This window comes from Lissotriton helveticus, chromosome 5_1 (genome assembly GCF_964261635.1).
Source record: "Lissotriton helveticus chromosome 5_1, aLisHel1.1, whole genome shotgun sequence".
In the NCBI taxonomy this organism is placed as follows: domain Eukaryota; kingdom Metazoa; phylum Chordata; class Amphibia; order Caudata; family Salamandridae; genus Lissotriton; species Lissotriton helveticus.
The window spans coordinates 590,901,936-590,915,590 of record NC_136065.1 but is presented as its reverse complement, the minus strand read 5'-3'; the positions used below and the strand labels follow the sequence as shown (position 1 = coordinate 590,915,590).

The window sequence follows — 13,655 nt, the reverse complement described above, 5'->3', positions numbered from 1 at the left end:
TGGATTCGTAGGAGTAGCACAAGAACAGCAGAGTCTAGTGTGGATGACTGGTGGACTCATTTGAACAACAAAAAGACAGCATGAATTTGGATCAAATAGACAAACTAAAATGATGTTGTCTAGTATATCGCTTTATCGGTTAGAAATAAAATCACATTTTGATAAGCTCCAAACTACGAATTAAAATTCAAATTACAACGTTTTTATGTTTTTGTTTGTGCATTAAATAAAATATTTCATCATTTGCTTATTGGTTTGATGTATCCTTGTTTCTGTATTTTTGTGCATTGCTTTGCAATTCAAATCTTAGGAAAAAAGTATAGGTCGAGGGTCATCCATCTTCCAGGAGTGATTCCAGAAGTCAAATTGTTAGGAAGGGCTGTTTTAAGATATGATCGCATTGTGCCCAATCTCATTTAACATATTGCTGCCATTTTAAAAATAAAAATAAATACCATGTTCTCCCCTCCACAGCTCCTGGAAATTCACCTACGATGATAAAATTCAAAGTGGTCGTCCTATCCAGGCCTTTCAAAGAGAAGGACTGCGCTCTTGAACCTTCGGCCACGGTGTCCCTCACCATCAAGAATGCCACGATGCCCCCCTGCAGCTCTCTGATCCCGGAAGACCTCTGCTTCACCAAGACAGACCTCTCCTTCACCATAAAGGAGAACCGGCCGCCAACCACCTTTCACAGATTCCATCGGCCGCCCATCCAGGGCCAGTGCCAGAATGTCAGTCTGTCCTACAGGCTTTTGATAAGTAGGCAACCTCTTTACAAATCAATTTTTAATGTCTGCTTTCGTGTAATGTAATGGTGTACCTGGTGTGTTTTGTTACCATGTCCTATGCTGTATTCTGTTACATTTTTTTTTGGTAGAGTTCATATAACTTCACAGGACAAGCTGACGTGCTACGATAATGGCACTGTGCATCCGTGATTTCGTTTTGTTATTTTTATTTATTATTTAGTTTTGTCTGTTGTATTAAAATTACTATCGAGAAAGCCAGCTAGGAGAAAACTGTTTAGGACTCATATAGAAAATCTATTTTGGAAGTAGAAAAGTTAAAAGAAAAGAGGGGCTCAGGTCAAGTACAGTCTTGACCACTGGAAATATGCGGCAAGGGAAGCCAAAATTATGTTTAGAGTTCACTACATTATTTTGCGGGAAACGACAAATTATGCGGCATAAGGCAGAACATTTGTGCAGTATCTTTTTGCTATTGTGTAGAAAATGTATTAGAATTGCATAAGCAACATTCTCATCTCCTTTGCAATAATGTCACTCCTGAATACAACAATCAGCCACTGAAAGACGACCAATTATTCTTTGCAAAGGATCTGCCAGTTAGAAGCACAAAGTGTGGCTCTTTCAATTACTTTTGATCTATTTGATCTAAAAAAAAATGTTTTGCAGTCTGAATATTATGCAGCAAATATATTATACAGCAAGTGGCGTAAATATATATTATGAGAAAAGTACAGCAGCTGCAGAATGAGGTAGTGAGGGAATCTGTGCCAGAGGTGGTAACTGGGGTGGGCCAACAAACATTGTTGCAGTGGGCACCGCCAGCGCTAAAGCCGGCCCTGGGTGGAATCTACTTTAGAATATCCAAGAGACATCACTTTACATTTTTCAAGCATGGTTTTTACATGCAGAGACATGCTCTTTGTAATCATTGACAGGTAGGTGGTAGTGCAAAATTAGATGCAGATGACTTACAGGGCCGGACTGGCCGTATCGGGCACCGGGCAATCCCCCGGTGCGCCGCACGGGTGGGGGCCGGTTTTGGGCCCCTGGGGGCCGTTTTTGTTAGAGGGATAGCTGCAAAATCGACCTTGTAACAAAATCAGCCGAAAACCAGCCCCGGCAAAGAGCTCGGCGGCACCCCCAACCCCCCCGAGTGGGGAGGCGGGGTGGGGGGGGGCAAGCACTTTGCCAGGGCCGGTTTTGGTTCCCAGTCCGGCCCTGATGACTTATGCCCCTGTTTTTGCTCTAATGGCAATTGATTACTGAGTGCTAATTACTCACCCTTAAAATGTGCACATGTGCTGTTAGCTTGTGGCGACTGAGAATAAAATCTGGGATAAATACAAAAAGTAATCTACACAAAATAGATGTACCATGCATTTTTCACCAATTTTATTTCCACGAAATTGCCCTTAGGAATTTTCCATCCCATGTTTGTGTTATTCAGAACAGGTAACTGCTGTTTTTGCTTTAGTTGTCAATGTACACTTTTATTAAGGTGACTGTCAGGAATTTAGCACTAACATTCAGATCAAAGTTTCACTCCCGAGGCTGCAGAATCTCTGAGCGACATGTTGGAGCGTGCAATCGAGATTAGGCCTGAATTGACATCTCAACAATTGGCTTGGTTTTTATCCCATGCTGACAAATCAAAAGGAATTGTTGAGTCAGGGGGTGTAGGACAATACTTTACACAACTTTTTCTAAAAATTAAGCATGTCCAATTCTTATTATCTGAATCAATCCATTGACAACTTTGCATTGTGCTTGCTGAGTTCACGTGTTTGGTGGATTCATAAGCTTTGAGTTGAGCAGAATAAATTGAAGCTGACTTCACAAGGTTTGGGAGATGATTATGCAGTCACGTGTTGGATTATGGTGAGATCTGAAATTAGCAGTTGCCATTCATAAATAAAACTGGATCCCAGTTTTTTTGTGCAAACCAGGATTACTAGACGTTTGAGTGTTACTTCAAGAAGAATGCCAGGTTGTGGCTAAGATAGGCATTTTACTCAATTGGACACAGTTTGAAAACGGGCAGCATATTCATTTCTGCCCTTTGGTCTTGTGAAGGGACCCCAGGTTCAGTAGAACAAGAATGCTTTCAGTCTGTGTGCCACTGGGCTCCTCAAACACGTCACTCGTCCTCTCTGACCTTCAACGTGACCTATGACAGTCTCTTATCCAGCCACACTGCTGTGCCACTGCATGTTATGGAGTATGACTATTGCCGATGGACTTTATATTGTGAATTTCTCGTGGTCACTGTGACCATTTCCCACAATGCCTTTCCAGGTCATCTTTCTCATTTGCTGTCCTTATTGTGCAGAACCCTGCTACTGAAGATATGAAATCTTAGCATATTTTGTGATTTCGAAAACTGTGCAAGATGGTGAATGCAGTCTTTAGTTTTTTATAAAACCATGACCATTGGTTGTTATGTTGCTATATTTCTTCTTTAGTGTGCCGAGCTGTCACCACAAATCCACACTGGGTGACATTGATTAAAAAAATAGAATGCATTGGTGCCCTGACAACTGTTTTCTGTTTCACCTGGTTCTATTGATTTTCAGAGGAAGGATTCCCATTTTCCTTCAATGAGGAGTCGTCGGAGGTCAGAGTATCGCGGATTCTGGACCGTGAACAGAGAGAAGTCTATGAGATGATGGTGCAGTGCACGGTGCAAGAGGGTTCCAGAGAGACTGAGGTGGTTCAGCCCTTCCTGGTCAGTGTCTATGACGAGGACGACTCCCCACCCTTCCTTCTCAATGGCACTGACACCGCAGAGGCCGTGGTGGAGTTCAAGCGGAAAGAGGTAGCCGTTACTCATTGATCTGTGGTAAAAGTAATTCAAGAGGGATAACGCATGTGTTGCAGGAAACTGTGTCCACCCAAAAGGCCACAGTTTAAAAATCTGGTGGTTGCTGATTCAGTATATGGCACCAGAATATTTTGTCAGATAATTGCCTGATATTAAATATACATATATATTGTGACCTAAATAGAATGCTTGTTTCCGGTCCAGGGAAGACATGGCTTGGCAGTTCGGGCTGGACTGTTCCCATGAGGCACAGGGTCAGACTGATTTGCATATGGCCATGTCTGAACTGGCGTGGTGGAGTGAGCTAAAGAATGATGATGGATTAAACCCAGATTAGTTGACTGGGGGTGAGTGTTTTATTTGCTCAAACGCTCTGGCCATCATCCCCTTTGGTATCGCCTTGTTCACTCTAAGTTGGCAGGGTATGCCCGGACGTGGGTCCCTTGCTCACTTTGCCACTGTATTCAAGATAGCCTGGCTGATGAGGGTTATGAACCTGAAAATGGTCCCAAGATGCTTGTTTCCGGTCCAGAGAAGACATGGCTTGGCAGTTCAGGCTGGACTGTTCCCATGAGACACAAGGTCAGACTGATTTGCATATGGCCATGTCTGAACTGGGGTGGTGGAGTGAGCTAAAGAATGATGATGGATTAAACCCAGATCAGTTGACTGGGAGTGAGTGTTTGATTTGCTCAAACGCTCCGTCCATCATCCCCTTTGGTATCACTAAATACCAGTTGCGGCTTTTGGTGGGCAAAATGGCAGGAGGGGAGGGGATGAAACAAAAAAACAAAAACTTACCTGAATCCCGTTGCATCTCTGCTCTTCTGGCTCTACTGCAGGCACAGATTCCCACAGTGCCCTGCGGCCAATCCTGATGCTGCTTTCACAGCATGAGAGCAGCCTTAGGATTACCCTGGCCACCCTCAATATGTGCTCCCAATGAGACTGTGAGCCTGTGCCTGCTGCCTCCAACCCAGCAACACAGCTTGGGTTGAAGGCAGCTTCAGAGCACGTGACAGCTTGGCCATCCTACGCCAGCCGGCTAAACCGTCATGCACACTGACAGCAGTGCACCTACCACTCCCCTCGTGCTTGCAATGCCCATGGCCCCACCCCCATATTGAATGGAGAAAAGTTCAACGATAATAAGCAGGCTTCATTATCAGTTTATTTTTTAAGTGTTGCAGCTTCTGCTGCTGGCAGGTGGGTCAACGCTCCTCCACCATAGCGGAGAAGCCACTGCTGCTAAATATCCTAAAAATCTATACATTACAGAGCAGTTTTTGTGTAAATTATATTTAAGGCAAAATATTTATGGCAGATGAAATTTGTATATACAGTATTCTGACATATTGCTGGAGATGTTCTCACTATAAAAGTCCATAAAATGAACTGTGGCAAAAAAATGACATATATATATATGCAAATACTGGGGTGTACATTCACAAACCCAATTAGATGTATCCTTAGAGCAAACATACAGTTATAGCAATAGAGGCAATACAAATTCTAGCCTGTAGGACAATGGACCGAAGGTATTGTGTTACATTTGGAAAGCAGTTTTGGGCAAACTAATAAAACACAGGCATGTATTTTATCTGCAAAATGACAGAAGCGTCATTGACTACCTATGTTTTTTTCTCCCCTACCGGACTGCAATGGATTCCACAATTGATAACCATAACACACTGAAATAAAGTAACAGTTGCTTCAGACGTGGTTCCACAGGAGCACAAAAAGAGGGTGGTGGGTTCAGCATTCTATCTTGAATACAAAGTGTCCAGCTTTCTTACAGATTCACAAATCAGGTCTGCCTTGGTGGCGCTCTTTTCATCTCAAAACCCCACTTTAAACCGAACTCTTATGACGCCAAGCAAGCAAAGCAAATCATGGCAACCCTCCCCAGAAGAGCTTGCTTATGCAGTCAGGTCACTACAAATAACATCCATCCTGCACCAAAAAGGTGGTTAGCACTGAGCTCTCCTGTGTAGGCACAGAGGAGTTACCTCAGATCAGGAGGCCCTCTTAGCTTTTAACTGGAAGAAGGGTTCAGCTGCTAGCTGGTGATCCCTGAGGGTGGCAGTAAACGCTTCCACTCAGTTCAAGTAAATGGCATCCTTACCACTGGTCTAAGAGACACAGGTGCCAGCCATATGATAGTGCTTGACATGTTGGTGTCCCTAGATCAGTATGTGCCAGGGGAAACAAGAAGAGTAAGTGTAGCCCCAGGGGAGGTCACTGTCAGACCTATGGCCTTAAAGCCCCTAGAAAGAGAGGATACTCTTAGCTTGCGTAGGGTGGTAGTCAGTCCTGACCTCCCCCTAGATTGTTTCCTAGGCAGTGACCTCCCAGAGATTTGTCTGATCCCAGAAGGGGCGGTCGGCCAGGGCACCACCCAGCCCAAAGATCCTGGAGATCCTGTTCCTAAGGTTTGGAAACGTAGGCCACAACAGAAAGGGAAAAAGAGTCAGAAAAGGAAAGGGAAGCCACTCTTAACTACAGATCCAGCAAGCCAAGGGCATCGTACCCCATTAAGGAAGTACTCCAAAGTTGGCACTGGTAAGGCCTACTCTGAACCCAAAGAAGTCCTGAAAAGTCCGGCAGCTGTTCAGAATCTGGCTGTATCCCTAAACCAACAGAAGGGAGAATGGAAGAAGGGTGTCTGCCAGAGGAAATGGTAGCCCAGCCCTAAACAGCAGGGGAGGTAACAAGAACACACAATTGCAGCTAAGGTAGCTTATTCACCTATCAGTGAAGAGTTCATGGTGTGGTTTTGGATATTGACAGCTGTCAGTAGCCTGTGTTGGGTGCTGGCCCATCGTGGCAGCATTGTACTGTGGCAAAAAATGACATATATATATATATATATATATATATATATATATATATATATATATATATATATATATATATATATATATATATATATATATATATATATATATATATATATATATATATATATATATATATATGCAAATACTGGGGCGTACATGCACAAACCCATTAGCTGTACCCTTAAAACAAACATACACTTAAAGCAACGGGGGCAATACAAATTCTAGCCTCTAAAAAAATGGACCAAATGTATTAAGTTACATTTGGAAAGCAGTTTTGAGCAAATTAATAGAACACAGGCATGTATTTCTTCTGCAAAATGACAGAAGCATCATTGACTACCCATAGGTATTTTTCTCCCCTACCGGACTACAATGGATTCTACAATTGTTAACCATAACACACTGAACCAAAGTAACTGTTGCCTTAGACTTGGTTCTACATGGGCACAAAAATAGAGTGATGGGTGCAGCATTCCATCTATAATACAAAGTGCCCAGCTTTTTGCACAGATTAATGAACCATGTATGCCTCTGTGGTGCTCTTTTCATCTCAGGAACAAAGTTTAGAATTAAACCATATATCTGACCAAGGGAGTAACCAGAAAGGTAAAATACCCCCACTTTGAACCAAACTCTTATGATGCCAAGTAAGCGAAGCAACTCATCGCAACCCACCCCAGAAGATCTTGCTTATCTCTTTCATCCAAGCATCTATCCATTCATATTTTCATCCTACCATCCACCCACTATCCAATCACTATTTCCCATTTACATTCTGTCATTCATTCAGTCTTTCATCTAACATTCAGTATTTCACCATTTCTTCTCTCTGTCCACCCATCCATATCAAACCCTAACCATCTATCTTCAGATCAATCCTTTCACTCAGTGATCCATTCTTTCACTTATCCCCCCTTTCATCCATGCATCCATCCATTCTTTCACTCAGCCATCCACCCATTTACTCATCCATCCATCCTTTCACTCCATTAATACATACATCATCCCTTTCATTCATCCATTGATCCACCCTTTTACTCAGCCATCCATCCTTTCACTCACAAATCCACCCTTCAACCCACCCATCCACTCATCCATCCATTTACCCTTTCAATTATCGATCGTTTCACTCACCCATCCATCCATTTACCCTTTCACTCATCCATCCGTCCACCCATTCACCCAGGCAGCCATATACCCTCCATGGATTTTGACCGAACAAAAATTCTGTTACATGCAGTACGATCATTTTTACTCGCTAAAGACTTAGGGCCTTATTTATGAAAGCTTTGCACCGCCGGTGCGTCACTTTTAACATGGGAAAAAGTGACGCACCGGCGGCGCAAGGCCTTCATAAATATGGCCCTTAGTATCTGACCCAATATTCACTCTGACTCAGTCAGAGCTAAATTTGAAAGAACCAAACTATTAGTGAAATTCCCATTTTCCCTGATTGACCATCCACCTCTAAACCTCCTTGCTGCCATGAGTTCAGATGTTGTCTTACATTCTTTGGATAATGACCACGTCGTTGCTTTTTTGCAGGGAACGGTCTTGGCATCACTGACAGTTTGCGATGCTGACACCACCACAGCCGTAACTCTGGACAAAGGCAAGAAGTACACTGGAATCATCAACAGCACCGACCCATGGATCAATGAAACTTTCCGTGTGGAGTACAGTTTCCAAGAAACAAAATTCAGCCCGAATGGCAGCCTCGTCCGTGGCACCCTGCATGAGTACAGTAAGAACTTTACTTTTGTCTTCGATGAAAGCAAGAGCTTATTTTGTTGCATTTAAAAGAAAAGAAAGAAAGAAAAATTGCAGGTGTCCACATTTTTTCTTAGGAGTCTATCTCTAGTGCTATCATATGGCAATGCTGCAGCTGCCACACACCAGGGCTGCTTAGTCTTTATTCCATCTTATATCTCTTTCATTCCCCATCCTTCACATCCTTGCTCTTTATCTCACTCTTGCAGATTATGTTTCGTCTCTGCTATTTCCTTTTGTCACATTTTTTTAAGCTTTCTCTTCTTTTTATCCATTTTCTGCCTTTCCCTCTCTTACTCTGGTCCAAAGTATGATGATAGAAAATAAGGTCCAATCCGCAAAAATGAGTGTCAGTGCCCACCACCTTCAGCCACTGGTACAAATCAGTGCTTAATTTGTAAAAAACAAAAAAGTGCCAGGAGTCTCGTCAGGAGGCCACTGCAGCTTGCACTACGCATTGCCCCGGCCATGCTGCCAATTACAGTAACAGCACAACTACTAACCATCACACTCCTACAAGGGCACAATTCAGACTATTTCAGGCTCCCAAAGCTACAAGAATGGCTTTGGTGGCAGGTCATTTTGTAATTTATATTGAATTCATAATTTATTGTTGTTGTAGCCATCTCTAAATTAGCCAGACAGCGACCCCTTGAGGCAGACTGTTTCAAGCACTGGTGCTGACAGTTAAGTGCTGGTGCCAAGCACCGGAAAACACTGGTTCAAATTATGCACTGGCACAAATCAATCACTGCACAACAGTATTAAATACATGAACTGAAATTAATTCAAATATAAACTTAGCTTTATTACACAGGTTACAAAGCTCCCACCCCAACTTGACAACATGCATAAGAGTATAACACCTTTTGGAACTGTGAGAAGAGTGATGCTGAATCACTTGGAATACTTTAAAGTCCATAGTTGGTGAGAAACAAAATTAGCACTAGAGGCTTCTCATCCAACCAATCAGAACTACCCACCACATCACAAATGAATCTTGAACCAAACATTGACAAGCCATGCATTAGTGCCCCACAGTAGCCTTGACCCACAGCCGCAAATTGTGTGCAGCCCTTATCCCATAACTATTTAGTTTGTTACATATTTTGCATATTAATTATCAAATATTACACAGGAAATATATATAGCCAAGGGTATTGGAATATACAACATTAAAAGAAATTGAAGGAAACAATAGTTTTGTTATAGTAAGGATAAAAATGCAAACATAGATCATGCCTATATGATAATAGATGTATATACTGTTGAAGGTTATCACTGAACTTTGTTCAGCCCATTATTAGAGGGGTTCAAAAGCACAAGTGGCAGGTGTGCTGGGTGGGTGTGCCATTTCTACACTTCCTCAAGTGTTACAATCCCTAAAGACAATGCCACTTAAGACAATTTTGACAAATAAAGACTGGCATCTCATGACACTGAGACTGCATTGTATTGCATTTGTCACACTCTTTTTCACAAACTTGACAGCACACCAACGGCAAACTGTAATGTAATGTGTTCTCCATCTATGAATGTGTTTAAGTGAGTAAGTTGCGTGGTAAGTGGAAGTCAACCCCAACACTGCAATCAAACAAAGCAAATCTATGCATTTTAAACTTTATTTTAAGAAGTAGGTTACAGCATCATTTGAAAGCCTGAGGCCATGTTGGTTCAGATTTAGGTGACCTGATGCCTGCTCATTCAGCACTAACTTGAAACCAGACAATTCCTCAGATGCCTAACATCCGCCTGCCCTATTTTACAACTCATCTAGGCCAGAAGGAGCTTGTTTCCTCTCCAGCACCAATGCCTTTTACTTTTAATGGAAGGGGTATGGCCTTTACAATGGATGTATGACGTTACAACGCATACTTTTACAACGCATACCTTTACAACGCATTTTTTACAACGCAACATCCATTACAACGCATTCCATTACAACGCATGCCAGTACAACGAATTTTTAAAAACTACCTTTACAACGCATTCCATTACAACGCATACTACCTGTACAACGCATACCATTACAACGCATAACATTACATTGCATGTATGGTAAGTATTGGATAGTGTAGCGGTAAAAATTACTATTCTAACTCCAGGGGGTACAACAGTAGGGTAAGTGTTGGATAGTGTAGGGGTAAAAATTACTATTCTAACTCCAGGGTGGGGTGCAACAGTAGGGTAAGTGTTGGATAGTGTGGGGGTAAAAATTACTATTCTAACTCCAGGGGGTGCAACAGTAGGGTAAGTGTTGGATAGTGTAAGGGTACTATGCGTTGTAATGTTATGCGTTGTAATGTTATGCGTTGTAATGACATGCGTTGTAGTGGTATGTGTTGTAGTGCCATGCGTTGTAATGGTTGCGTTGTAATGGCATGCGATGTAATGGATGTTGAGTTGTAATGGTAGTGCGTTGTAAAAGTTGCGTTGTAAAGGTTGTTTCCCCTTTAGGATAGAGTACATTTTAGTCTCATGTAATTATGCATCTAGAGCACTTTCTTTTGAAGTTGGAGATAACCCTCTAAGCAATCATTACCCCCATGCTTAAAGGTTAACTTGCCACTACACAATCTAAAAAGAAGCAAGATTATCACAACGGATATTAGTAAATTAAACTTGACAAAACTAACGGTTATACTCTGAAATGGTCAATGGTGGACCCCATGGCAATGACAAAAGGTCTAGTGAACAAGTGTAAATCTGCCATTGACACTTGCTTAAGTGAGCTGGCCCCTCATGACAGGATCGTAGCATCCTATATTGAAATATCTAATGAGCTTAAAAATTTATTGTCTGCCCAACGTCGCAACAAATCCAAAGATATGGGCTCGTTCAATACAAGATGTACCTGAGCATACTCCAACTTGAAGCTTGAGCTACACAGGCAGCCAAGAGTTTTGAACAATGTCAGGAGGGCCAGACTGGAATATAGTCAGGCAATCAAGGAAAGAAAGAGTATCATGAGAGAGGAAACTTGGGAATCCCAACACTCAGCAGCTTTGTCAAGAGACAGTGCAGCCTTCTGGAGGGCAGTGAGGGCACCTTTTTTAACTCCCAGAGATTGCCCGTCAATAGAAATCGCCATCACGAAAGAGGAATGGATCAGGCATTTGGCTCAGGTATACAGTGGACCAGATAACCCCTCCCCCGATCAGTGGTAGTGCAGTGAGTAACCATGTTAATGTTGATCTGAAATTTACTTTAGACGAGGTAAATAGAGCATTAGCCCTAAGTCAGACGGGCAAAGCCCCGGGCCCAGATGGTGTTCCTGTGGATCTGTTTGAATCCAACATCATTCTTTGGGGGCCGATCATAACGCAGGTCATCAATGCCAGCTGCCAAACCCAACTCCCAAAGACCTGGGGGGAGTCAATAATTGTCCCCATTTAAAAAAAATGAGATCCCAGGCTTCTACAGACTGATCCCCCTGCTTGATTCTATGGTTAAAGTGGTGAGTCGGGTGATTTTAGAACGCTTGCAAGATTGGGCCGACGAAAAACAGGTTTTTTCAGATCTACAATATGGTTTTCGCGAGGGGCTGGGCACTGTGGAGCAGTGCTTAAATTTGGCCATGCTAACCGGGAAATATACAAGGGCAAAAAAAGGTAGATTGTTTCTGATCTTTGTGGACCTAACTGCGGTGTTTGATTCAGTCAGGCATGACAGACTATGGGAGATCCTTGAGGAGCTGAGGGTTGACCCACACATTATTGTCTTTTTAAGATATTTGTATAATGGAGCGTCAGCCGGTGTGCATTATGGAGTAGGGGTGAGCGCACGGCCACCTTCGCCGTACAGAGGGGGTCAGGCAGGGCTGTGTGCTGGCCCCTTTCCTTTTTAATCTGTATATTATTGGACTGGGCAACACACTAGTGAGAAGTGCACAAGATTTTCCACAAGTTGCTGATCGTCCCATCCAAGCTCTTCTCTATGCGGATGAAGCAGTTTTAATGGCAAGAACCCAAATTGGTCTTCAACGGGCCCTTGGCTGTTTCTCAGTCTTCATGAAGGATCTTCGTCTTAGTACTAATATATCTAAGACGTTTGTAATGCGATGCGGGCAAGGGCCAGCAAGATGAAGAGATATATTTGTGGATGGCCAGAAGCTAGCCTCAACTAAAAGTTTCTCATATCTGGGAGTACAGTTTAATTATAATGACTCATGGGCCCAAACTATAATCATGAAACAAATTGGTGTTTATTCGTACATCTAAAGCCCTTCTAACTTTCTCAAAGAAATTAGGAAAGAAACCCCCTGAGGAGCTCCTACAAATACATAAAGCTAAATGTATTACATCAGTTATGTATGGAGCAGGGGTGTGAGGCCTAGCTAACACCAAGATGTTGCAACAAGTCGAAAATTCATTTTTAAGATTTATTCTGTCAGTCCCGTGTAGTACCTTCTCTCATGATTGCCACAAGGAGCTGGGTCTCTCTTTTATTTCTGATCTTATTAAAGTAGAACCTATACTGTGGTGGCACAGTGAAAGGAAAAGACGCAGCTAAACAGGGAGATTCTGCAGGACTGTCTTAAATTAGATGGAGCTTTAAAGATTCCCTGGGTTAGATTTGTCTGTGATTTTATGGCAGATTTAGGGCACCCAGAATATTTCACTAACCCCGCGACCATCTCTAGAAAAGTTCTTAACCTCTTCAGCGCGGCGCAAATTCCTGCGCTGTGCTGAACGTTCTATTAGCCCTATGGACTCATGATGGAACGGTTCCGTCATGAGCACAGGCCAACCGACGCTCATGGCGGAACCGTTCCGTCATGAGCACCGAAGGGGTTAAAAAGGAGGCTTTACACATGTTGGAAACAGTAATATTGTCAGAAGAACTTTTTAAGCCTAGTGTTAGCCAACACCAATTACTATTAACAACGTTAAGAATGGAGCTATATTTGTCATTTGTCCCAGGGACGTATGATAGAATGCTATTGTTTAGGTTTAGGCTTAATACTGTGCATAGAATAGTGACTCTGCCTAAAATGAATGACTGGTCACGACAGTTAGCATTATGCCCTTGTGGCAACTAATCTACTCAGTCCACTATTCATTTAGTCTTCTTTTGTAAATGTTATTGAATGTTGAATGTTAAGGAAAGTGTGGCTACTTCCACTTTTAAGATTTCAGGGGCTGAGGCAAATGTCATCTCGCACTGATAAAACCCCAGCTCCTAGAGAATGAACATGTTGCTTGGAGGTTAGCCCTGTTTTTAAAGAGAGCGCTTCGACTAAGAAAAAGTCTTACTAATGAAGAATTTTAATTATCAATTGATTAAGCTGTTATAGTTGTAGGACATTGTACAGAATGAAATGTGTATGTATGTTTTAAAATGATCTAAACGCACTTTTACTGTGATTGCTTCTGTTTTTAACTTTTGAATTTTACCATGATTATTAATAATAATATTCGAATAAAGCTTTGTACAAAAAACTCCTCTGGGCCAGAGCCATCATCATTC

The 13,655-nt window shown here is 42.3% G+C and overlaps 1 protein-coding gene across 1 annotated transcript in view; it reads left to right on the top strand.

The window, feature by feature from the left end:
* The window catches only part of RET (ret proto-oncogene), a 246,561-nt gene that overhangs the window by 164,238 nt on the left and 68,668 nt on the right, over positions 1-13,655 (top strand). Inside the window, exons 3-5 of the mRNA XM_078642944.1 lie at positions 475-762; positions 3,326-3,567; positions 7,962-8,160. Coding sequence (XP_078499070.1) covers positions 475-762; positions 3,326-3,567; positions 7,962-8,160 — 729 coding nt within the window. The remainder of the gene's footprint in view (positions 1-474; positions 763-3,325; positions 3,568-7,961; positions 8,161-13,655) is intronic.